At 37.1% G+C, this 26,480-nt stretch overlaps 2 protein-coding genes across 9 annotated transcripts in view; one reads left to right on the forward strand and one right to left on the reverse strand.

The window, feature by feature from the left end:
- The window catches only part of fam228a (family with sequence similarity 228 member A), a 36,475-nt gene extending 23,476 nt beyond the window's left edge, over positions 1-12,999 (forward strand). The window contains exons 6-9 of one of the 2 annotated variants that reach the window (XM_069886737.1): positions 6,617-6,704; positions 7,088-7,232; positions 11,022-11,102; positions 12,592-12,999. In XM_069886737.1, the coding sequence (XP_069742838.1) occupies positions 6,617-6,704; positions 7,088-7,232; positions 11,022-11,091 (303 nt within the window). In that variant the 3' untranslated portion in view covers positions 11,092-11,102; positions 12,592-12,999. The remainder of the gene's footprint in view (positions 1-6,616; positions 6,705-7,087; positions 7,233-11,021; positions 11,103-12,591) is intronic. The other variant, XR_011340539.1, reaches the window with a different exon arrangement.
- The window catches only part of LOC138736734 (intersectin-2-like), a 220,624-nt gene that overhangs the window by 4,593 nt on the left and 189,551 nt on the right, over positions 1-26,480 (reverse strand). For 5 of the 7 annotated variants that reach the window (XM_069886721.1, XM_069886717.1, XM_069886722.1 and 2 more), the window contains 3 exons: positions 26,064-26,147; positions 24,451-24,624; positions 23,051-23,157 (listed from right to left, as the gene is read on the reverse strand). In XM_069886721.1, the coding sequence (XP_069742822.1) occupies positions 23,051-23,157; positions 24,451-24,624; positions 26,064-26,147 (365 nt within the window). Of the gene's footprint in view, positions 1-19,326; positions 23,158-24,450; positions 24,625-26,063; positions 26,148-26,480 lie in introns of those variants that run through there. The other 2 variants (XM_069886723.1, XM_069886720.1) reach the window with 1 other exon arrangement.

A 26,480-nucleotide genomic window follows, 5' to 3' on the forward strand; every position in this document is an offset into this window, starting at 1 on the left:
ACCTTAGAACATGATCAAGTAGAATGTGTGTTCTTTTAAAAAAAAGTACCTAATTCATCACATCTAAAACATTGATCTGATAGATCTGTTTTTATTTGATGCAATTTTTGAGGTGTTGAAAATAATTGGTGTAAATAATTATATTGAACTAAGCTATTTCTAACATTTATAATATTGGTCATACAGTCATGGAAAAGTTATGCCCATCTTTTCTCAGGAATCACAATATTCAAATCAACCTCCCATTGATGTCTTGATTTATGTATTCCCTTTTTAATGTTACTTGCATATCTTTACTTTTATCGCAATTAACCTTATAACTTGAAATCTTGCCATATCCCCAAAATATCATCTACAAATAAATGCATTTTATGCTCCTCTTGACCAACCTTAAACCCCTTTATTTCCACATCACTCTTAATTATCTCATTATCTTATTTTATGGCTAAAATAAATAAAGCTAAAGATAAGGGATACATTACAGAAATAAATTTCTTAGTATAACCATTCGTAACAAGAGCCTCCAGCTCACTACAAGGATAGTTGAACCTAACTTTTCCCACAAATATCCTCTCAACTGTAAATAGCAAAAAAAGGGTATTTCATGAAATTCCATATTTGTTTCTTAATTGTTGAAATGACATCAGTTGACCTTGTTCAAAACAATCCTCTACAGTTTTAATTCCATTATGAAACCAAAGGCGTTTTGGGCAAAATACTACCTATTAATCTAATTTCATTATTCAATTTGTTCCAAATATTAACCAAATGTTTAAGCAAATGTGCTTCCCTCGCACCAGTTATTAATTTTGAATCCCAATTTATCCAATCCTATTTTAACCCATGCTGGTTTTCTCGATCCCTCAAATAGTGAAATAAGAAATCTTAATTGAGCCACCCGGTAATAATTCTTGGGAAGTTGCAAACCTCCCAATTCATATTTCCACATTAATTTTTCTATGGATACCCTTAACATCTTTCCTTTCCAAATAAATTTTCTAATGTATATATTTATTTCTTGAAAAATTTTTTGTAGTAACAATATTGGCACAGTTTGAAAAAATATATTGTATCCATGTAAAAATATTAACCTTGAACAATTTACTCTGCCGATTGATTTTATTGGCAAGGCAACCAATTTAAAAGAAAAGTCCTCTTCAACTTTTTAAAGCAATGGTAAATAACTCAATTTATACAAACTATTTAAATTATCTATCCATATTCTCAAATACCTAATCACCTTTTTTGACCATTTAAATTGAGTATTTCGTCGACAGAGCATATAATCGCCTTGAATAAGAGGCATAACTTCACTTTTATTCCAATTAACCTTATAACCTGAAATCTTGCTATATTCCTCCAAATGTAAATGCAATTTACAAAATGAGGCCTTTATTTCAGTCAAATAAATCAAAACATCTTCTGAAAATAAACATATATTATACACTTCGACAAACTCCTTTGTTTCCACGTCACTCCTAATTATCTCAGCCAATGACTCTATGGCTAAAATAAATAAAGCTGGAGATGGGGACAACCTTATCTACTAGATCTCGCCAAGGTGAAAGGATTAGACATTTGTCCATTATTTACATTTTTCGCTTTAGAATTATTATATAGTGCCTGAATCCAATTTATAAAGTTTTGGCCAAATCCAAATATGTCCAGGACTTTAAATAAAAAATCGCATTCTAATCTATAAAAAGCTTTTTCAGCATCTAATGCCACTACTACACTCAGATCTTCCCTTTTTTGTGGTGTATGTTACATACTAATTAGTCTAGCTACATTATCTTATGAGAGTCTTTGTTTAACAAATCTTGTCTAGTCCATGTAAGTTAGGCAGTAATTTAGTAATTCTCTTTGCCAAAATTTTGGCCACTATTTTATAGTCTGCATTTAATAATGAAATTGGACTATAAGAAGAAGGTTTTAAAGGATCTCTAGTCTCTTTCTCTAGGATTAATCTTTTTCAGCATCACAATAATTATTTCAGTTGAACAATAATCTGGTAAAATATGAGTTCTTGAGGCTTGATTCAACATTTCCATGAAAATAATGTTCAATTCCTCTTTAAATATTTTATAAAACTCAGGTGGAAATCCATCTTCTCCCAGTGATTTATTATTTTGTAAATAACTTATTGCTTGCTTTGCCAATAATTACATGAATTGTGCACTCAGTTCTGTCTGTCTGCTCTATCAAACTTAGTGGATGAGTTTATATTTGATAAATATCTATTTTTTATCATCATCCTTTAAATAGTTTGAACTATACAGCTTTGAATAAAAGTTCTTAAGTTTTTTAAATTTCTTTTTATTTCAGTGTTGGAGTCATTTTTGATTGCATTAATCGTTCTTAAAACCTGTTCAGATTTCAATAGCCATGCAAGTACTTTATGTGCATGTTCCCCTAATTCATAATATCACTATTTAGTTCAGTTCTGTAGGTTTGTCATGTATTGCATTGGAGCTTTTTATAATTAATTACTTACACTTATCTGTAGAGGCACGCTTCTGAAGGTCTTTTTCTAGTATTAATATCTCGTGTTCCAACTGTTCTACTTTCATATAGTCCTTCTTAATCTTAGTTGTAAAGCTTATAATTTGACTTCTCAAATATGCTTTTAATGCATTACAAATTTGTTTTCAACTAAGTTTGTTCATATCACAAAACAATTGAATTTTCCTTCTTATAAAATCACAAAAATCTTACTTTTTAAAAAATGTTGAGTTTAATCTCCATCTGTACACCGATTTTTTTTTTTTAATTTTATTTTTTTTTTCTGTATCTAACATTGTAATTGTCATTAACAAAGGTAAATAATCTGACAGTTTTCTAATTTTATATTCCACATCCAATATTCTACATTGTGGATGAGCAGATATTAAAAACACATCTCTTCTAGAATATGAATCATTTCTATTCAAATAAAAGGAATAGTCTCTTTCTCTAGGATAAATCGATCAAATTCAGATCTTTCCTTAAAACCAAGGTCACTTTTGCTGCTTTTGTTCTTGTCATTCCCCTTGCAGTTCTATTTAACATTGGATTGAAACAAAAATTGAAATCTCCTATCAAAATATTCTTGAATTTAAACTTTTAAATAGTCTTTTTATCACTCCACGGAGAGCTCATTCAAGACACGTCTGCCTAGATTAGTAGTTCTCAACCTTTTTCTTTCCACTCACTAACCACTTTAATTATTCCCTATGCCATTGGTGCTCTGTGATTAGTAAGGGATTGCTTAAGGTGGTATGTGAGTGGAAAGGAAAGGCTGAGAATCACTGCTCTAGACCCAAATGTCACTGAAATATTTTTCTTGAGAAAAATTATCATTGGTCCATTTCCTTTGGAGTTGCGAAACCATGCACATAACGAGTCAATTAGGTACGATCAAAACGGTGGTTTTCAAACTTTTTCTTTCCACTCACATACCACCTTAAGCAATCCCTTACTAATCACAGAGCACCGATGGCATAGGGAATACTTAAAGTGGTATGTAAGTGGAAAAAGGTTAGAACCACTGGCCTAGATCCTTCGCATGTTCATGCCTTCTAAAGGAAGATTTTTATCTTTTTTTTGGAATGTAGAACAGTACAATACAGCAAAAGGCCCTTTGGTCCACTTGTCTGCACTGGCATGATGCCCAATTTAAACTAAAACTTAGCTGCTTACACATGATATGTATCCTTCTATTCTCTGCACATTCATATGTCTAACTATATGCCCCTTAAACATTACTATTATCTGGTTCCACCACTACAGTTTTAAAAAAAAACAGCTTTAACTACCTCACAATTGTCCAGATTAAACTCTATAACTGTAATGCATATTCTGCTGTAGTCTTTGATGGCTCTCTACACTGTCCACAACTCTTCACTTTTTGAACAAAAGTACAATATTGGCTAGTGCTTCACCTGTTGTTTTTGTTTAAAAATAATTGTTCTTTATTTCCTTCCAATAAAGTGCATAGTGAAAATAGTTAAATCATGCAAAGAATTAAGCTAATGTATGTGGAATATGGGAGCTTTTGGCCATTGGTTAACACAAAAGCAAAATATTTTATGATGGCTGGCAAGAGGATCCAATTATAGTTTCTTCAGTTTTAATATGCGATATTAATTCTATTGAGTAAAAGTGACAACTATGAGCATTTGTTTTCAGATGGAAAAATATTAAATATATTTTGGATATACATTAAAGATAAAGGGTATTAATATCAGAACTGGTAGTTGGGAAGGTCCATATACAATAAACAATCTACCTCTGTGTTTTTGGAGTTCAGGTAATGGAATTTGACATACAGAAAAAATTTCCAGATGAGGGTTTGATTCTTAACAAAAGCTATGTTTGGTAATAAATATGCAGTTAAATGCCAGTCTAAAATTGAGTAAAAGATGTGTTTTTTTTTCCTACCAGAATAATTAAGTTCATTGTTACGGAGTCCAGAGGACCCCAAAAACCAGCAGCAATAGATATGCACCACAACACAGGGTTACTTCAACAAAAGGAGTTTTTAATTATATATTGAACAATAAAACAGAATTAAACTAACTGATGACTTAACCTACCTAACTTACTTAATCCCCCCTCTAATACTAAGCTCAGGTGTGTGCAATGTGTATACAAGCTCAGAAAAGTTATTTCGATCACAGTTCAATCTCACTGGTTGCAGGCAATTCTTGTACTGTGCACAGAAGTTAGCGTTAACAAAATTCACAGTTTTTGGTGCTTAACAGGTAAATGGTCACCACTCAGGGGGCTTATTGTTGGTCTTCAGAGAGAGATCCCTTTGGTGCAGGACATCCACACCTGATTCCTGTTTAATCAGTCTTGCTGACAAAACTTGCCCCCTTCAGGGTTCTCCAGATGATCCTCCTTCTTTTAGGTCACCTTTCAGACAGCCTGTCTTCTCCTTTGACAAGGCAGTCTTCCAAACGTTTGCCAGCTTTGTCCTTCTGGAACTGATTTCTGTTTCCTTTCTCTCTGTTTCACATCCTCCCTCTCTGAGAGCAAAACTATTCTCCTCCCTGCAAAAATCACATGCTTTCCCTGGCAAGCTGTCTACAGCAACTTGGTTGCTCTTTTTGCAAAAAGCACTTTGAAAAAGTCCTGCAAATATTCTATGTTTTAAAATGTTTGTGTGCAACCTGTTCTAACAATTCATCCCAAACCACCTCTAAATACTCTGTCACAACATCTTAATTTTTAGCCATAAGCTCATTCCCTCATCTTGTAAATTTATAATCTTTCTTACAGCTGTGGCAATTTATTTGAAAAAAGTTCCTTAGTTGTTGGTTGTGAAATAAGACTGCATTTCAGCAAGTTGTGGAACGAGTGCATCACATCATAAATTAGCCACATCTATTTTGGCATTTAAGTAGAGTTGTGAAATCCTAAAAAAAATTTACAAATGGTGGGGTCAACTTATTCGCTGGATAAACTTTTTAGACCTTAAATTCACCAAAAAAAATAGATTGATGTTAATTTGGCATATGTCGATTCGGGAAGCCCCTCCCCACTGCCGGTGCCGCTGCTCCCCGACACCTCCCCACTACTGGACACTGCCGTAACCACTTCAGCCTGGGACCATGAGGTCACCATTGCCACTCCTGCCTAGTAAGCCGAGGTTCCTGCTCCCGCCGGGAGCACAATGTCGCCACTCCAGCTCTGTGGGTTCTTGCCGCTGCTGCCTGGTGCGTCAAGGTTTTTTTTACTTACTTAATTTACAGCTTTGTTATTTGTAATTGGGGTGTTTTTTAAAAAAAAAAAAAAAAAATTGGTTGTTTCTGGGAGGCCCGGACAGCCCAAAAAAATAGGAGTCGACCTATATGCCAGATAAAACATAAAAGCATGAAAATGAGACTAAAAAAGGGGGGGGGGGGGGGGGAGGGGTCGACCTATCTGCCGGTTTACTTATACGCCGCATTATATGGTAATCAACCCAACAGGCATCTTCCTGCTACATCTAATGGAAGAGCCTGCTCATCTCACATTGGCCTTATAACTCACCTCAGCCTACATAATTTAAGCAAAAGCAAATCGTATTCAATTGCGAGGGGCAGGCTAAAGAGAATAAAGTTTTTATACTTCATATAATTTCAGTATTTGTTTCAAAATAGTAAATGTCTCAGTTTTATTAAATCTCTTGGTCTAAGTGAGGTAGCCTCTTTGAAATACATTTACAGTACTTTTCTTTTAAACCTCTGCCGAAAGATCACCACTGTGAGAATGTAACTCCTCTTTGAAAACTCGTGCAAAGAAGATCAAAGTAGTCAATTTTAATGATCTGCATTCTCCCTGTGACTTACTTTCTGCTGGGAAAGCAAAACAGAATATTTAGTGCACACAGCTCACTGTTTTCTAATTACTGTATTATCTTTCTCATGTTTGACATAATTGCAGATTTAGTGAAAATTGTCATTGACAGAAGAATGACACTATTAAATTTTTTCATTAGAAATGTTACGTTCAAAACCTTTCCAATGGTCTATTCAAAATTATTCCATAATTCAATAGAAGCAGTTTCTAAAATTGCCTGTCAAAAATGTTCTGTGTTCTATCCTTGTGATTAATTTTTTGATTTTTTTTAACCATATTTACTCTTTTGCAGATAAGGACTTCAATTCTCAATGATCCTCTGTTGTTGCAAAGTCGAAGCAAGAGTGAGGAAGACACTGTTATACTGCAATGTCAAAAAGGTATCGCTATAATGCATTTGGTTGGAGAGCATTTTTGTTTAACTTGGACATTACTGATATACACTATTTACCAGAGAGAAAGTAGAAAATCTGCAAGGAAATTGCAGAGAATCACTTGAATTGTAGAATGGTTATATTGTATTTAGTTACCCGAATGTTGATCAGAATAGTGTTTGTGTAATGAAGGGATAATAAGAAATATTGAGTGAGATTGATGCATGACACTCCTGAGGACTGGAAATTTGGGTGAACAATGAGAAGGACCTGATAATAATACAAAAGTATTTGATCTTCATATATTAACAATAATCAGAAGAAAATTTTTACAGTCAGTATTGACATTTAAATATCAAATTTTTGCCTCAACCTTAATCCTAATGCAGATAAAGTTTACTCATTGAAACAAAGTAAAGAATTTTTCCAGCTACAATTACCCTTGTTACCATTGGGTCATCATAATATCGACCCTATTGCATGGCTTCGTGTGCCCCTCAGCTCTATTGAGAGTGATCTCCGGCAAAGAAGCAGGTAGTGAATATTTTTGATACATCTTTGTTTCCCGCTCATGTCAGAGAAGGTTGATCAACCTTGATTTTGTAAGCAATTCTTTAACTTGTACACACAAAAAATTAAGCAATTAAAATGACTATACTGGTAGTTTGAAATTTCATTTCATTATGAAATGCTACAAAAGGGTTTTTTTAATTTCCCGGAAGGAAAAAGTAAAAAAAATTCTTTTGTATTCATTGCAGTTTTGCAGCATTACACATTAATAAATGAAAGTTTCTTATTTAATATCATAAATGACAAATAAAAATATATTACTCATCAAGTGGATGTGATTTTAATTTTTTCTTTAAATTTCATAGCAAATAAATATTTAATGACAATTGTTTATATTCCTCAAATACCAAGCTACCAGCTAAAGGCATTTTTTAAAATGATGTCACATTTATTATCCTAACAAAGGCTTAAAGAAGTACATAGACTTTAGCACTTAAAATAGCAATGGAAACTGAAGACTTTAAAACAACTATTTATTTCAAAGCTAATATTCAGGGAAGACCCTGCATCAGAACTTGACCCAATTGTTGACCATCCCTCCGATGGCGATGATGATGCTTGACCTGCTGAATTCCTCTAGTAGTTTGCTTTTGGGTCCAGGTTACAGCATCTGCAATCTTGCATCTCCAAAAAGTTAGTGTGGGCTAGACCAAGACATTTTTTGTTTGGGGAAAAAAAAAATCAAGACATTCTCAGGAGGGAGGGTGAGCAGTCAGATGTCGTGGGTAGGAAAGGTGAGGAGATCCTGCAAGGAGAGTTGAGGGAATTAGGTTGTAGGTTGAAAGACAGGACCTCCAGGGTTGTGATCTCAAGATTGCTACCCATGCCACATGCTAGTGAGTTAAGAAATAGGAGGATAATGCAGCTTAACATGTGGCTAAAGACATAGTGCAGGAGGGAAGGATTCAGGTTTACAGATCACTGGGCTCTCTTCCAGAGAGGATAAAACTTGTTCCGATAGGACATTTTGCATTTGAACTGAAGGGGAACTAATATGCTTGCAGGAAGGTTTGCTAATGCTCCTCTGATAGTTTTAAACTAGATTTTCAGGGGGAAGGGAACCAGAGTGCCAGAACAGATAGAGGAGTGGAGGAGGGAAGAGATAATGTGAAATTTGCATGCACCGTTATAAGTCAACGGGTTGAAATGTGGTAGAAATGTTCTCAGGTGCACCTATTTCTAGGTAAGGAATATTGTAGGAAAGGCAGACAAGCTTAGAGATGGATTGGCATGTGGAATTATGACATTGTGGCCATCAGTGAAACTTGGTTGCAGGAGGGACAGGACTTGCAGCTTAATGTTCTGGGTTTCCATTGCTTTAGACACAAGAGAACAGGGGAGAATGAAAGGAGAGGACTGGCTTTGCTCGTCAGGGAAAATATCACAGCTGTGCTCAGGCAGGACAGACCTGAGGGCTATATGGGTGGAGCTGAGGAACGGGAAAGGTGTGACCACACTTATAGGGTTATATTATAGACTGCCCATAGTTAACAAGAATTGGAGGAGCAAAACTGTGGAGAGATAGCAGACAGCTGCAGGAAACAGAAGGCTGTGATTATAGGATACAATATTTTAATTTTCCACATATTGACTGGGACCCCCATACCATGAAAGGGCTGAATGGCTTGTTTTTGTCAAATATGTTCATGAAAGTTTTCTAAATCAATGTACTGTATAGAGGTACCACTAGAGAGAGTGCAATACTGGATCTCCTGTAAGGGAATGAGACAGGTCAGGGGACAGAATTATGTGTAGGGGAACATTTTGGGTCCAGTGATCATAATGCCATTAGTTTCATGTTAATTATGGAGAAGGATAGGTCTGGGCCTCTGGTTGATATTCTAAATTGGAGAAAGGCCAATTTTGAGGAAATAAGAAAGGATCTAGAATGTGTGGATTGAGTTAAGTTTTAAGGCAAGGATGTCTGAGGTAAGTGGAGAACCTTCAAAAGTTAAAGCTGAGAGTTCAGAGTTTGTATGTACCTTTCAGGGTTAAAGGCAAGGTTAGCAGGCACAAGGAACCTTGGTTTTTGAGGGATATTGTGGATCTGGTTATAGCAGGTATAGGTAATATAAAGCAAATGGGGTACTTGAGGAGTATTAAAAATGCAAGAAAAAAAACTCAAGAAATCAGGAAGGCCAAAAGAAGACATGATGTTGTTTTGGCAGACAATGTGAAGGAAAATCCTAAGGGCTTGTACAGGTATATTAACAGCAAAAGGATTTTAAGGGACAAAATTGGTCCCCTTGAAGATCAGAGTGGTTGGCTTTGTATCGAGCCAAAAGAGATGTTTTTTCCATCAGTATTCACTCAGGAAATGGGCACAGAGTAAGGAAAGTAAGGAAAACAAGCAGTGTTTTAGATTAAAGAGGAGGTAGTTCTTGCTGTCTTAAAGCAAATAAGGGTGGATAAATCCCCAGGGCCTGACAAGATATTCCCTTGGACTTTGAGGGAGGCTAGAGTAGAAATTGCAGGGGTTCTGGCAGAAATATTTAAAACTAGCAGGATGCCCTACATTTCCCAGGAAATAAAAGACTCGAGCTTGGCATTGTTCCTCAGTTTCCTGCTGCCTGCTCCTTGTTTGTCTGGAGGCCTGAGCCCTGAGGCGGGCTGGTGTTGCTTTCTGTTTCCCGCTGCCTGTCCCTTGCCTGTCTGGAGGCCTGAACACTGAGAAGATTGTATCGTTGCTGTTCTATTTCCTTCTGCCTGCTCCTTGTTTGTTTGGAGGCCTGAGCACTGAGATGGGTGAATTGCTGCTGTTTTGTTTCCTGTTGCCGGTTCCTTGCATGTCTGGAAGCATCAACAGTGAGACAAGACTGATGTTCCTCTGCTGTTTCTTGCTTTCTCATGTATCTAACTCAACAGGCTTAAGAACTTCTGCCAATGTTGTTTTGCTTATTTTGGGCCCAGATTGAACTGGGTTTAGCTACTTGTTTTATGAATGTACATTAATGCACAGCATTGTAACTACTTGAGGTGTTCCTGGTGAAAGTTCAAGTTTTGTTTTGTTGAACTTTTGAACTTCATTTGATCTTAAAAGTTAAATTCAATGTAGTCATGACATTCAGCATCAAATATTACCACATTTATAGTAGTCGTCCAGCCATTATTGAATCCAGTTCACTACCTCAACACAAATACCTAGTGTATGAACCTTCCTGACTAACCTCCCATGTGGGACCTTGTCAAAGGCCTTACTAAAATCCATATAAACATCCACAGCCTTTCCTTCATCAACTTTCCTGGTAACAGCCTCTAAAAACTCGACAAGATTGGTTAAACAAAGTGATGTTAACTTATCCTGAAACAGTTTCTGCTTATTCAAATAATTGTATATCCAATATCTTAGAATACCTTCCAATAATTTACCTTCTACTGACATCAGTCTCACCGGCCTATAATTTCCAGGTTTACTTTTGGAGCCATTTTTTTTTTTAAACAATGGAATAACATGAGCTACCTTCCAATCCTCTGGCACCATACCCATGGCTAAGGACATTTTAAATCTTTCTGCCAGAGCCCCTGCAATTTCTACACTAGCCTCCCTCAAGGTTTGAGGGTTTATCTTGTTAGGTCCTGAGGATTTATCCACCCTTACCCAAATGTTTGGGCACCCCTGGTCAAAATTCTGTTACTGTGGATAGTTAAGTGAGTAAAAGATGACCTGATTTCCAAAAGGCATAAAGTTAAAGATAACACATTTCTTTAATAATTTTAAGCAAGATTGCTTCTTTATTTCCATTTTTTTTACAGTTTCAAAATAACAAAAAAAGGAAAAAGGCCCAAAGCAAAAGTTTGGACATCCTGCATGGTCAATATTTAACACCCACTTTGGCAAGTATCACAGTTTGTAAATGTTTTCTGTAGCCAACTAAGAGTCTTTCAATTCTTGGTTGGGGGATATTTGCCCATTCTTCCTTACAAAAAGGTTCTTGTTGTGAGATTCTTGGGCCGTCTTGCATGCACTCCTCTTTTGAGGTCTATCCACAGATTTCTTCCTGTGCAAGTTCCTGTAATGTTGATTATTCTTCCTCGTCTAACATCATAGGTCCTCTTCCAGTGCGGCTGCGGGTCTGGACACCCGTCGATAGTGTGCCGACCTCGTCAGCCCGCCATCGTTCGGGCTCCCCCACAGCCCACACCTTGTCCAGTAGTTCCCAGATCCACGACGTACCGTGCAGGTGTGTCTTTCGACGCTACACTGCATGCTCCTGGACCGCCAGGCAGTATCGTGGGGTCACAGGTCTGTCTCCGCTCGGCCAATCCGCCCACGACCCCATGCTCACGGGGTCGCAAGTCAGGGCTGGCTGAGGCCATCACTGAGCCGGCGCCATCTTGCGGTTGCACGATCGGTGTCGGCGTAATATTTAACCGAGCAGGAGTCCTCTGAGGCTTGGGGACTCCAGTCGACAACTCCGTGGCTTCAACTTGGTAAGTAGGCCTCAGTTCTTCAACACTTTTGTAAGGTCATTTCTTTTGCAATTGAGCTTTTGATTTTTTCACGTTTGCAGCCACTGTAATCCTCCAATATTCCAAAGTCTGTAAATACTATTTTTAACCACTTTTACAAATTTTAAATTCGGGTACTTGGAAGTCTAACTGGGGGAAGGTGGAACCACACGTCTTCCCACTATACCACCTTGCCACATCCCCCCCCCCCGCCATCCACAGATTTCTGATGACGTTTAGGTTGGGGTACTGTGAGGGCCATGGCAAAACCTTCAGCTTGCATACTTGAAGTAGTTCATTGTCAATTTTGAGGTGTGCTTAGGACCATTATCCTGTTGTAGAAGGCATCCTCTTTTCATCTTCAGCTTCTTTTTTTATATACAGACAGTGTGATATTTGCTGATATTTAATTAATTCTTCCCTCTACCAGTAAAATATTCCCCGTGCCTGTGGCTGCAACAAAAGCCCAAAGCACGATCAATCCACCCCCGTGCTTAGCAGTTGGAGAGGTGTTCTTTTCATGAAATACTGCACTATTTTTTTCTCCAAACATACCTTTGCTCATTGCAGCCAAAAAGTTCTTTTCTAATTTCATCAGTCCACAGGACTTTTTTCCAAAATGCATTAGGCTTGTTTGGATATTCGTTTGCAAACTTTGATGCTGAATTTTGTGGTGAGGTCACAGGAAAGGCTTTCTACTGATGACCCTTCGATAAAGGTCATGCTTGTGCAGCTGCCACTGCACAGTAGAACAGTGCACCACCACTCCAATCTGCTAACTCTTCTTGAAGGTCTTTTACAATCAAACAGGGGTTTTTATTTGCCTTTCTAGCAATCATAGCAGTTCTCTCAGAAAGTTTTCTTTGTCTTCCAGGCCTCAACTTGATCTCCACCGTTCCTGTTAACTGCCATTTCTTAATTACATTACAAACTGAGGAAACAGCCACCTGAAAAGACTTTGCTATTTTTTTTGCCTCCTGCCTTGTGGGCATCATTTATTTTAATGTTCAGAGTGCTCGGCAGCTGCTGAGAGGAGCCCATGGCTGCTGATTGTTGGAACAGGGCTTGAAGAGTCAGGGTATTTATAAAGCTTTAAAATTTGCATCTTCTTGCCTTTCCTAATGATAACTGTGAACAAGTTAATTAAGGTTTGAGATCCTGGTAAAAGAACTGAGAGCTCAAATCTCTTGGAGTGCTCAAACGTTTGCATGGTGCTCCTTTCCTTTTTTTTTCTACTCTAAAATTGTACAAAATAAAAATAATACACTAATCTTGCTTAAAATGCTGAAAAGAATGTGTCATCTTTAACTTTTACTTTTGGAGATTAGTTCCATCCTCTACTCACTTAACTATACACAATAACATAAATTTTGACAAGGGGTGCCTAAACTTTTGTACACCACTAGTATTTGCTTCAAGATAGCAAGCACTTCAATGACCTCACTGCTCGTTTTCCTTACCTGTTTCCTGAGTGAACTCTGATTGATTAAAAAAAACATTTAAGATCTCCCCCATCTCTTTTGACTCCATACAAAGCTGACCACTCTGATCTTGTCTAATAAACCTGTAGAAACCCTTAGGATTTTCCTTCACATTGTCAACTAAAGCATCCTAATGTCTTCTTTCAGCCTTTCTGAATTCTTTCTTGAGGTTTTTCTTGCATTTGTTTTGCTCAAGTACCTCAGTTCCTCCATGTCACCTATAGCTTTCTTTTTCTGAACCAGATTCCCAATATCCCTAGAAAACCAAGGTCCCCTGTGCCTGCTAACCTTACCTTTCATCCTGAAAGGAACATATAAAATCTGTACTCTCAAAATTTCACTTTCAAAGGTTCTCCACTTACCTCCGACATCCTTGCCTTAAAACTTAACAATCCACGCATTCTAGATCCTTTCTTATTTCCTCAAAATTGGTCTTTCTCCAATTTAGAATCTCAACCAGAGGCCCAGACCTATCCTTCTCCATAACTAACATGAAACTAATGGCATTATGATCACTGGACCCAAAATGTTCCCCTACACATAATTCTGTCCCCTGTCCTGTCTCATTCCCTTACAGGAGATCCAGTATTGCACTCTCTCTAGTGGTACCTCTATACAGTATATTGATTTAGAAAACTTTCATGAACATATTTGACAAAAACAAGCCATTCAGCCCTTTCGTGGTATGGGGGTCCCAGTCAATATGTGGAAAATTAAAATATTGTATCCTATAATCACAACCTTCTGTTTCCTGCAGCTGTCTGCTATCTCTCCACAATATTGCTCCTCCAATTCTTGTTGACTATGGGCAGTCTATAGTACAACCTCATGAGTGTGGTCACACCTTTCCCGTTCCTCAGCTCCACCCATATTAGCCTCAGTAGACAAGCCCTCTGGTCTGTCCTGCCTGAGCACAGCTGTGATACTTTCCCTGACGAGCAAAGCCAGTCCTCTCCTTTCATTCTCCCCTGTTCTCTTGTGTCTAAAGCAATGGAAACCCAGAACATTAAGCTGCAAGTCCTGTCCCTCCTGCAACCAAGTTTCACTGATGGCCACAATGTCATAATTCCACATGCCAATCCATCTCTAAGCTTGTCTGCCTTTCCTACAATATTCCTTACCTAGAAATAGGTGCACCTGAGAACATTTCTACCACATTTCAACCCGTTGACTTATAACGGTGCATGCAAATTTCACATTATCTCTTCCCTCCTCCACTCTGGTTCCCATTCCCCTCAAAATCTAGTTTAAACCCACCGGAGCAGCACTAGCAATTTTGACATGATTGTAAATCACCCACCATCCCCCCTTTTATTTTTTCTTACCTCTTGTGCATGCAAATCAAATCGTTACCTCCTGGACGCTGAGTTCCTCCAGCATTTTTTACTACAATCAAAGCATCTGGTGATATTTATGTTTCACTGTTTTCTGTTGCTACTCTTTGTTTCTGCTTTGCTTCAGCTCATATACTACTCACATCCTTATTTGTCCTGTTTTTTGTCTCTGTTAAGCTATTCCGAGGTTGTATTTGTCACTACTGACCTCATTACCGCTCAATACATCAATGCTTCTATTTGAACATTTCACTTTTTTTTTTGCCTTGTAAAGGATAAATTGCCAATTTAAAGAGGTGAGGGATGAGACAGGAATTGGGTGTTGTGGGTAGTGATGGGCAGATGGAGTTGGATAGGGGAGAGTGAGGGAGGAGTGGAGACTGGTGGATGATAAGTTGAAATGGATAAGAGAAAAAAGGTAGATCTAACTTTTTTAGGGGGTGGGGGGGGGGGCTAGAAGGTGAAAAGTAGAACCAGGTAAGAGAATTAAGAGAAAAATGTGAAACTCAAGCATAATTGTAATTTATGTGTTCAGCCTTGTCGAGACAGTTCATATGTTGCATGCTCAGAATGTGTTTCTAGTTGCACACACTTTCTCGCATTTCTATCTGCCCACCATACTCTGATTCATATCCTTCTACTTCTCTTCCTATGCTATTCCTTGTCCCCATTCCAAGATTTTATCCTTTTTTTTGCTTTGAATGAGCAGTAAACATTTTTTTAAAATTGGCATCTGCAGGATATGAATGGGCATATTCAGTAGAAAAATTGGATGTGTTTTGCTATTCAGATTGATGAATATGTAGAACTAAGCTAGAAAGGGCATAGCTTTTCATTGGACCTACCCACTGTCGTAGGTGTGTTTTGTATATTAGAATTGCTTCTAGGAGGAGGAGTTGAGATGGAAAGCATAATGCTGGAGAAACTTAGCAGGCCAAACAGTGTCCTTTATGTAGCAAAGGTAAAAATACATAACCAACGTTTCAGGCCTGAGCCCTTCAAGGTATGGGAAAATGTTGGCAGATGTTCAAACAAAAGAGTGGGGGGGGTGGAATTGTGGTCACAAAGGCAGGAGGTGATAGGGTGGACAAGGGAGAGAGTGGTAGACAGAAGCGATCAGGGGGAGAAGGGATGGCTAGGTGAATAGAGAGGAAGGGAAGGGGGGGGCTGGATGGGGGTTAGAGGAGAGCAGGTCAGCAGAAACTGAAAAAAAGTCCATCTTAATGCCATCTGGCTGGATAGTGCTCAGATGGAAAATCAGGTGTTGGTTCATTGAGAGACTATCCCCGGAAATTGGAGACAGCTATTGGCATTAGATTAATTGTACAGACCTGCCAAATTGACCACCATAAATGATAGGCCAAATTGCTGCCTTTGACGCTGTGGTATGATTCCATATACTTTAACTTCCCACTTCTAGCTTCTTGTTTTTGTCATCACCTAACTCTGTTCTCATTCAGAATTCTCTTTCATTTCATAAGTTTGTTATGAAATTCTTCTTGATTGCTATGTCACAGATATTCTACAAATACTGGTGGTTTGTATTGTAAAGTTAAAGATTTAATCTTTTTAATTTTTATAAACAAAATGGTTTTACCAATTTAGAACTTTTTTTTTTAAACATTCACTTTTATTTATACAAAGGAAACGCATGATTTCAGAAAGCACTAGAATCTAGACACATATCTACCCATTTTTGCAGAGGAGATGAAAACCTGTAAGAAGTTTCCCCAAAATTCACAAGGAATGGGCAATCTAATTTCTGTGGAGCCATCCAGATACTCATCTTCTGGATTCATTTATTCCACAATGTATTTTTAGGTTCAGTTCCTGAAAATTGTCCTAAGCATCCTTGTATCATAACCATTTTTAAAGTTAATAGGTAATAAAATTACATTACTTAAAATAAGAAAATCAAGACTCGATTATTGTTTAATAGCTGCACACTAATATCTTTTGCTTGGAAAGAGAAGTATGCCAGAGCTGCTCTAATGGCAGTACTGCCACTGGTGCAGTCCCGGGAGAGTGGAGACATATCGCTGCTCCAAAGGGTTCAACCACCCAGTCCTAATTTTGGTGGTTCTGTAGAGGCTTTAAAAAGACTGTTAAAGGAGCAAATGGGGTTTGTAAGTAAAATTCTGCAACCAAGGAGATAGTGACCACAAGGAGTTGCCCACTGCAGGGAGCAGTGGACTGGCGCAGGGCACCAGAAATGGGAATAACAGCCCCCCCATCCCCGTTGAGAGGAGGCAGACAACCCTACAGGAGTGTCACCACAGCGCTGGAGCACTGTGTGGCTCAACGGCTGAGGGACCGATACAGGCCCATAGAAACCAGGTATCAGAACTGGGATTCAAGAGGGTACTGAGAGCAAGAAGGGCTCCTGAAGGGCCTTGGGCACTGTAGGCTTCCTGATTGTGTCAGAGGTTTGGATCTGGAGCTCAGGTTGCCGATTAAACTAACAAGAATCTGCATGACTGCTGGAGGAGAATCCACAGACACTCAGTGACTCTGAAGGGACTCTCTTTTACTTCTCTTTCTTTCTTCCTGTAAGGTGACACTAATCATGGCAATAAAGGAATCTTGAAGGGCCAAAATGTGAAGGGTGAATTGGTCAAATTGAAGAATATTTTGTGGTAGTTATTTATTGTGCTAATGTTTACTCAAATGAAAAACAAAATGTTAAAGACTGAGGAATTTAAAAAGCAAGCAAATCATAAAGCTGCATGAAATTGGTTGACCAGAATTCAGGACTTCTGGGATTCATAACATTAAATGCTGAGTGAAAATGAGGTAGAATGTTATATAAAAAAAAATACAAGGACTAATAAGAATATCTAATATCTTAAAAAAATGCATTGGTTATAACTTGGAGTTAAGGCTGAGTTGTCTGCAGAAATACAAGAAAGCATGTTTAAGCATTATGGATCCAAATAACAGTCCTACTGTGTCCCAGAGTGAAATGGGATTTTGTTTTGGTTGCTGAATCCAACCAAAAAAATGTATTCACTTTGTGTGCAGAAAGTGTATTTAAAATGTCAATAAAACCACATGTTGATTCATGGTTCAATTGACTACCTGATTCTTCAGTGCTTTCTGACAAGAAGAATCACAAGGTAACATTTGACAGCCCACTGGAGGTGTTACAGAACAAGCATTAATGTATTCATGGGATTTTGTAATTATTTACCTGTTTGAAGGAAAAAAAAGCACATATCGTAAAAACCCGCTATCTGAAATTCAAGCAACTGCCATAAAAAATTAGAATAAATAAAAATTTAAATAAAGTTTAAAAATGTAAAAGTAAGTGTTCTTTGAAATAACACAAACCTTTAGTGAAGACGGGCACAAATATTCAGCCAGCCGAGTGCCGTGGATGTGCTTCACTTGTAACAGCTGTCTGAATAAAGTTGAGTGAAACAGCAATGGTATCATTTGGGTTGAAGAGCAGGTTGATGCTGCTTGCTGTTGGGGGTCTCTTAAAGTGTCTTTTTATTCCTGCTTAGTAAGAGTCTTTATTAGTATATTGTTAAGTATATTAAGGCTTTATCTGTGAACATGCAGGGGGTGTTTATTTAGCGGTGGTTAAACGTTTTCAAAGAATGTAACTGAAAATAAAGTAAAATGTTTACATATTCTGGCAAGTGAAGTTTGTTCATTGTATTTTTGTCTTTTATAACTGTTTATTCTTAAGGCAGATCTATTAGTTAGACATTGAAAGCAACCGGACTCATTTTAGGTGATGTAAGGGATTTTCTTGCACTTGTAAGTAGCAGTAATCATGAATACAAGACAATATAGCAAAGATCTACACAGCAATCACTGGGAACAAAATTGTCGATATTTGTAATAACAAGCAAGTAATTGCTGATCTGCTTAACTGACATCTAAAAGCTCAATGCTATTTAAATTTTAAGAACTGCTTTTGCTTCTTTTGAGTTGCTTTCCTCAGTTTTTCTGGGATTTTTGTGACTATATAGATCTAGAATGGAATCAAGACAACTGGTTACTATGTCACTTCAGATTAACTTAAAAAAAATTACTTAATAAGATTTTTAAAATCTGCCCTGATGAGAATTTGATTATTTGAAAATTTTCACACTCAAGTACACTTTTCACATGCCACACTGCCTTAGTTTACTGTCAAAGCCGAATGTTAGGGTTGGTTCCCTGGAAAGCTCCCAATGTTGAACCTGAAACAACTCTTTCCTTCTGCATCACAGAGGATCTCTGATTGCAGCTTTGACTCATTTCTACATATATATGAAGAGAGGAGAGAACGGCTGGAAGTGGGAAGGAGTTTAAGAAACAACTGGAATGCCATAAAGGGGGAGAATGAAGCAGCTCATTAAGGCTAGCATTTTCCAGTAGACCGTACTCAAAAAATTCTTAATATTGTGCAACTAAAGGCAGATATTCAGATTTATTGTTATATAACCTAAGATATTTTTTCCTGCGGGTGTGGCAGAATTACCACTAATTGGTTGTGCAAAAAAAAACTACACAGTGTAAATTATTTGACAATTCTTATTTAACATGCTATTTTAATACTGAAATCAGACTACTTTATAAATATTTCCCACAATTATTTCATTATTTGAAAGAAAGACCTACATCAATGTTGTCCATTGATTGAAAATAAAAATGAGTAGTTGAAAAGAATACCACTCTCTACATTGTAGACCAACCTTGATCGTTTGTCCTGGAGTTGGCTTTATACCCATCATCTTCTGACCTGAAGTTAAACTGGTTTTATTTCTATTATGTTCAAAAAGTAAAATGCAGAACAGTGAATAATTTAAAAGTGTAATTTTATTGACAGAGAATTATTAAACTGTAAACTATACAAAGAAATTCAATCTACAAAATATCAAGCAACTGCTATCACAGTAGTGCAAAGAGATTCTCTACAGTAGACTGCATAGGAAAAGCAGTGAAATAAAATCACAGTAAAATTTAAATGAAGTTTTATATGATTTAATAAAGCAAAAACAATTTACATGCCAAGACTTTAAATATTAAACTATAACTTCCAGTTTAAATCCACAAAAACTGTTAGTTTTCAACAATTGTAACAGTTTGGCAGTAGTTTGACTGAATTATCAAAGAGATTTAATCCCCCACAGTGTGTTTTCAGAACCCTTATAACCATTGCTCCATTAGGTAGGAAAAATATTTGGCAAAATAGACATTCCTTGTTCCCTCATTTATAATATACATTTTGCACTCAAGAAAATTATACTGCAGAACTTGCAGCAGTTTTGAGTTTTTATACATTCTATCTTAAAGGTCAGTGAGCAAAGCAATGACAATATCCTAGCAGCTTGGTCAACTGTACAATGATTGCTTTCAAGAAAGTTTTTTTGGGGGGGCGCTGAATGGAGAAACTGCAGCAGTACATCAATGTCTTTACAAAGACGACTTTGACATTCCCGTACTTATTTCTTTCAACCTCACGTTGAAAGGCACCTGTTTAAATGGCAAGAAATGTTCAATCACTGCAAAAGTGTCGAAAGGACTTCCCTACGAGCCAGTGATCAGAGTTTCATGAATCCTAAAAGTCAGCCATTTAATGCATTACAGACTCTTTTTTAAAAAAAAAACTTTCATCTGATAGCTAGGTAAAGTAATAGGTTCTTATCTTTTGAAAGCAGTAGGTGATATGCCTGATTGAGCTCACGTTACCTTTCCTACACTTCCTCCTCCACAGTAATATGATCATTTAAACTAACTGCAATATTCAAAAACGCGAAGGGGGATGTAAGAGGCAAAAATGAGTTAAGCCTTAGTTTTTACTTTTGGGTAAAATTTCCAGAGGAGTTCTCAAACTCTTCATGTAACTTTACTAGGTAAGCAAGCAGAACTACTTTCCCTAACATTTCTTCCAATCTTGCATGAATTATCACAGGCAGTAAAATATCTCCATGGACATCAGGATCAATATCTTGGATTTATAAGAAACTTATGAACCACAGTATCCAAAGTTTTATCACTGATCCATTCTCTAGTTTTGTGACCTTCCCCATCTGACCTCTAATAGCCCTTAAATAAAGACATTTAAATATGAACAGAAAATAAAGCAAAAGTACTGAAATAGCATTCTGACTTCTAGTGGTTCCAATATCCATTATTATGACTACATTTTTACAAATGTACATTGATGACTGCTGTAAAGCAAAAGAGATGATATTTCTACTTCTGTTGAAACAGAGAATTATGACCTTCCTCAACTCTCCTTGAAGCAAAAACAATAAACCATATCTGGAGACCATTGATTTACCACAGCATTTCTTCTGGAAAGAGATAGAATAAGCCAAGCATGCTATGAGCAATTACAACAGTAGTTTTCTTCTGAAAAGTTGTTTAACTGACATTATGCCTTGCACTGTAAAATGGGAAATTACTTCAATAGAACCAAAAAGTCTCACATAATGTGACCCGCAGCAGTTATGCATGGTAAGGTTAAAATTACTATTATTTATTGCACATACAGATCATCATATAGAACACTTTCACAAAGTCTGGCAACAACATGCAGTCTTCCAAGGCTCAAGGACATCAACAAGAGATTTTAAATAGTGTTCTCAATGATGCAAACTGACAAATGTAACTTTTATTATTATATTCTGATGTAGTCTAATAGAACAATAATGCTAGTGTATATTATCAAAAGGACAACACCTGCACCATTATAAAGTTATTAATTTTAAATTTAAAAAAATCAAATAGGATATTCAAAATTGTTTCAATCAGTTCAAAATATGTTTATGGAATGAAGGATAAATGAACAATTTGAAAAACAGCTGCACCTCTGCAGGAACATAGTAGAATGCCATTTCACCCAATTTTTTGTTTCATGCTAAATAGAAAACTAAACACAAAATCAGTTTAATTCAATGTATTTTAAGACGCCCGAATATCAATAAAAGTGAAAAGTACTGAACATAATTCCCTTTGGTGTATGAACACAGTCTGTGTCCAAAGGAATTCTGTCTGTACACTAAATCAATTCAGAAAATGGAATTGGTCAATCCACAAATGAGAGAGAGAGATGGAACTAAATTGGCCTAACTATACAAACTATTAATCTGTCTTTTCAAGTGCGTCAGGCATTTTCTAAACTTTGCTTCTTATTTTCACATTTCTATTAATTTTTGTTTTATCTTTAGCACTTAAAGATAATTTGCTGAGGATTTGACTAAGCTTATTGTGATTTCTAAAGAAAAATTGGAATCACAAAATGGTTTCCGCCTCTCACCTGTTTTCTTTAATCATTGTCAACAAATATGAGTTTTCTGGTAATGTTTTATCAATTGAATGATATTTATGAAATACACATCATAAAGACTTAATTAGAAACTTAAATATGCAAATATAAACACATCTAATAAAGTAGTACCTGAGAAACTAGTATTCAGATTTGGTATGATTTGATAGAGCATTTTACTTTATATAATCTGAAATTTCAATGTAACACCACTGAATGTGAAAATATTTTCATTACTGTATAAAAATCTACTGAATGGAACCAAATCATTCGTATATAGTACATGTGTGCTTCCAGAGGTGAAGAAGATTTTAATGAATTTATGACTATGTATGTTAAAAAAAATCAGAGAAAGTTTGTTGACGCTACAAGCCACCTGAACTAAGGCAAGGAAAGTAATTGTGATCAGAACTGGTGCCAAGGAGAAGACTTCTTAATATTGCTGATTTTCTCATACACAGAAAACAAACCTGCCATTGCTTTTCATATGTAACAAAACGTGTTGTTTCTGTTCAGTAGCTGGTGCCCTCTCACAGATTTTAGCTCTCAATAAAATTTATATTTCCAGCAAATATCCTGCTTTTACTATCCTAAGTCTTGGTGTATGGTGCCACTTTTTTCAATCCAGTGTTTCACTTCAAAATATAGTTAAAAACATTTGAGCTTCAGTCTGAAATTTAATTCAATTAGAACTTGTGTTCAGAAGCAAAATGTTAGCAACTATAAAGGTAATTTCATGACACTTCAAAATATACATACGTTCAAATTTACAAGAGTTAGACAAAGTGAATAGTTTTTAGTGATTTGAATTCTGGATATTTTTAAAGACAAATTGCACAATTCTAAGTAGGAAGCAAGGTGGTCCTCAACAAGAGGGAAAAGAATTGGATTCCCTCATTGCCCAAAGTGCTGAAATCTGCATAACATGCTCCTTATTGATTTCTACTTGAAAGTAGATACAGAGAAAACTGACACAAAATGGCAAAAGAATGATCGAATACTCCTGACTTCAATAACAAAAACGAAACTGGCATCTAATTTGGCTACGATCGTTGCTGAGCATCACAGTGTACCTAGGTTGAGGTTTCATTTGTTAGACTTTCTTCAGGAATTCGAGGAAGAAACATTTCCAATTTTGTCATTCATTGACTAATGCCACCATTCTACCCATTCAGCATTCAAAATTTACAAGACTGAACTTCAAAGTAATGTCTTCTGTTCATACAATTGAAGATCAAGACGCACCCATACCTCCCCTGTTGGCACTTCATGCAAAAGAAGACGTTTCGTTGTTGGCCCCTTGCTCTCTTGCTCCTTTTTGATTGTTGCAACTGGGACTTCGGTCCGACCTAGAAAATCTGGAGAAAAAATATAAACGTTCAAGGCTCTTTTAATTGTAACATAATAATACATAAAAGGCAACAAGAGTTAATCATTGCCTGGCGCCCTTAACAACAGGAGAAAGAGAAGCAAAAGAGAGTTGATATTTAGAATTAGTTGTACTGCTCCATCCTCAATGTTGCAAATATTCCCTCATTGTAAACTTTTGGTTTCCATTGCAGGTTTGGTTTTAGAGATTGTATTCAAACTTCTGGTGGACAGGTAGGTTAATGTATCAGAAGGTGATGTTGTCTGCAATATCCATTCCTAATACCTTCCAGTAGATGTCATTGGATAATGAAGAACAGCAATTGTGTAGGTTTCTCGACAGATGCCAAGAGCCATGAGGGCCAACTGTCACCACATTAACCTCTACAGTGGCTTATTTGAGAATGAAACATCTGGTGTGTGGCTAAATCCCAGAATCTATTTTGTGAACTGTCAGAGTTCTCCTAATTTTGTTTCATAATTTATCTGGAATGTTTTTTTTAAAGTCTACATCAGTAAGATGACAGGAGCGATACAAAATAAGCAATTTCATACGAATAAAAAAACTTGTTAAATCTTAACACTTTGTTTCACTAAAAAAGCACCTCAATTTACTATTATAGAATGAACTAAATTACAAATTCCACCCTAAACCTTATCTACTGCATTTGGTGCTACCATATGGCCACTTCTACATCGGTGAGAACAAGCACAGACAATGTGACTGATTTGCAGAACACCAGTGCTCTGTCAGCAATGGTCATCCTGAGTTCTTGCTTGTAACAACATGTCTACTTCTCTTCCTATTCCTACACCAGCCTGCCTATCCTTGGGCTTCTTCACTGCCAGGTGGGAGGCCCAGTGAAAACCAAAGGAATAGGACCTCTGATTCCACCTGGGTAGTCTTACCCTAACCCAATGGTATGAATATTAAAAGTTCCAATTTCAGGTAACCTTCACCTCCCATCTCCTCGTACCATACCACCTCTCCCCCCCCACCCCCACCCTATTTTCTGATCTACTTCCTCCAGCAGTTTTGACTTCAGATGTCAGCATCTGCAGTCTCTTGTATCTGCACAAAATATAGTTAAATATATTGTTCATCCAAAGAACGTGAATGCTTATAATTACATTTTATCTTTGCCAGTAACCTCCATATCCTCATTAAAAGCTGTGCCCAGTAAGACTTGTTAAAAACTATTTATTTATCATTATTTCTTGCATGGTCTTTGGTCTACCATTTCCTTGTTGCAGAAAGAATTGGTTATAACAAGAACTCTTACCGTCGGGTGAAAATTGATCTCTTTCAAAGACTGTGATGCACAATACATCCTGGTAAAAGTCCTTGATAAAAAAATGGCAGTTAAAGTTCCACTTTGGGTTCAACGTGTCCGATAGAGTTCTGGTCGTGTAACATTGAGATCCCATGGTCACTTCACAGTAAGGATTACTCTTTCCTAGTAATGATATAGATCAGACAATAACTTTGTGAGCACTTTCATGAAACACCATGCTTTTATTGACAAAACCTTTCCCACTGGACTACCCCACAAGCATCTACAGTGCATATTTGCCTCTATGCATTTTATTAAGAAAAGCTCGAGGGGGAAAAAAAGCCTGCTACTTGGGGCGATACAGTTGGCGTAGTGGTTAGGGCAACACCTTTACAGAGCCAGCAATCGGGACTGGGGTTCAAATCCCATGCTGTCTGTAAGGAGTTTGTACATTCTCCCCAGGTCTACGTGGGATTTCCCCAGGGACTCTGGTTTCCTCCCTCTGCTAAATTTAAGATAAATAAATAATACTTTAGAAATGAAAAATTCAGCAACATGTTATTAATTTATGATGTATCGCTTAAAATATTACTCCTTGCCAAGGCCAAAAGATTTTTTTAGTTATTCTGTTATCTTTACCATCACTCTAATGTGGTGTTTCTCAGAACCTACTCCTGCCTACAGAATTGCTTAGCTGACGCTGCCCAGTTCAGTGGCTCACAGTTCTGGAGATGGCACACATTTCTTCTGGCTATTGGTCCACATTTCTACTGTGAAATCCATGATCACTGATGGTACAGTGATTTTACTGGTTCTTTCTCACAGTAGCAAAATAATGAAATAAACATACTGTGGCTGTAAGTGATAAATATTATCTCCTGTGACCAGAAGACAAAATTCCTTCTGTTCTTGGGGTTCTCTTTTCCAGTGGGCTGCATCTGGTTTGAGTGATGGGTATGAAGGCCTCAAGGATGACACAGCAGTGCAGCCTTACAACACCAGGGTCCAAGGTTTGAACTTTACCTCCATTCTCTTGAATTTGCATTTTCCCTGTGGCTACATAGATTTAGTAGGGGTGCTCCAGTTTCTACCCCTACATTGAAGCAGCCATTCTAAATTGCTCCGAGTGTGCAGTCGAGTGGTTAGTCAGAGGAGGTAACTTCAATGGGAATGAAGGGAGAATAGGATATCGAAAACGTTTGCACAGTCACTGGAATTACTCCGAGAGCCAGCACTAATTTGACAGACTAAATGGATTTCTATGTGGTAAGGAATACAAAAATACCTTTTATGTTAATATGCCCTTTTCTAAAAGGTTTTCACAGCCTTAGGTTAGACAGTAGGGATTGATATTGATGGCATTTCAAATTACAATCTGTGAAATCAAACAATCTACATTATAATTAATGCCAATGTGTTTTCTTTACATTTTTGTTGATTGCTTTAATAATTTGAGAAGAACTGAATCATAGACTGGGACAAAGATTCAAATCATAACCATCTGATATTTAAACACAGAACTTCATGAATTCAAATTATTTTTCTCATGTGATAGCTGAAAGCAGCTTAAAATGCCTTTTGACTTGAATCTAAATAATGATTGTTTTTTTCAAGTCATTTACCATTTGCCCTGCAGGGTTTCAGTTCAGTTGCCTCTATGATGCTCACAAAAAGCCGTCCGATTCCACTCGTCTTCTGTGAGCGTGCTGCAAGACAAAAGAACAAACTCTCTAGAACGCTTGAGGAGTTGGCTTTTACACAAAACTGGGACCACAGAATAGAGGCATTCACCTTCTGTACAGCTGTTTAATTCATTGTTATATATTACAAAGTAATGCGTGGTTCCATAATTAGTACATGGAAATTAAACTCAGCCCTACAGCAGATAAGAAGTGCAAATTAACACCACCAGCTACCTAACTGAGGAGGAATAAAATGTAAGTGCATTTTAATATATCTGCCCAGAGTCACAGCTCATTTGCTCACACTCATCCAATCCAGATGTGGAAAGCCGATCTTGCTGAACTTTTGCAAGCTGA

The sequence above is a fragment of the Narcine bancroftii genome, chromosome 6, assembly GCF_036971445.1.
Source record: "Narcine bancroftii isolate sNarBan1 chromosome 6, sNarBan1.hap1, whole genome shotgun sequence".
Lineage (NCBI taxonomy): Eukaryota > Metazoa > Chordata > Chondrichthyes > Torpediniformes > Narcinidae > Narcine > Narcine bancroftii.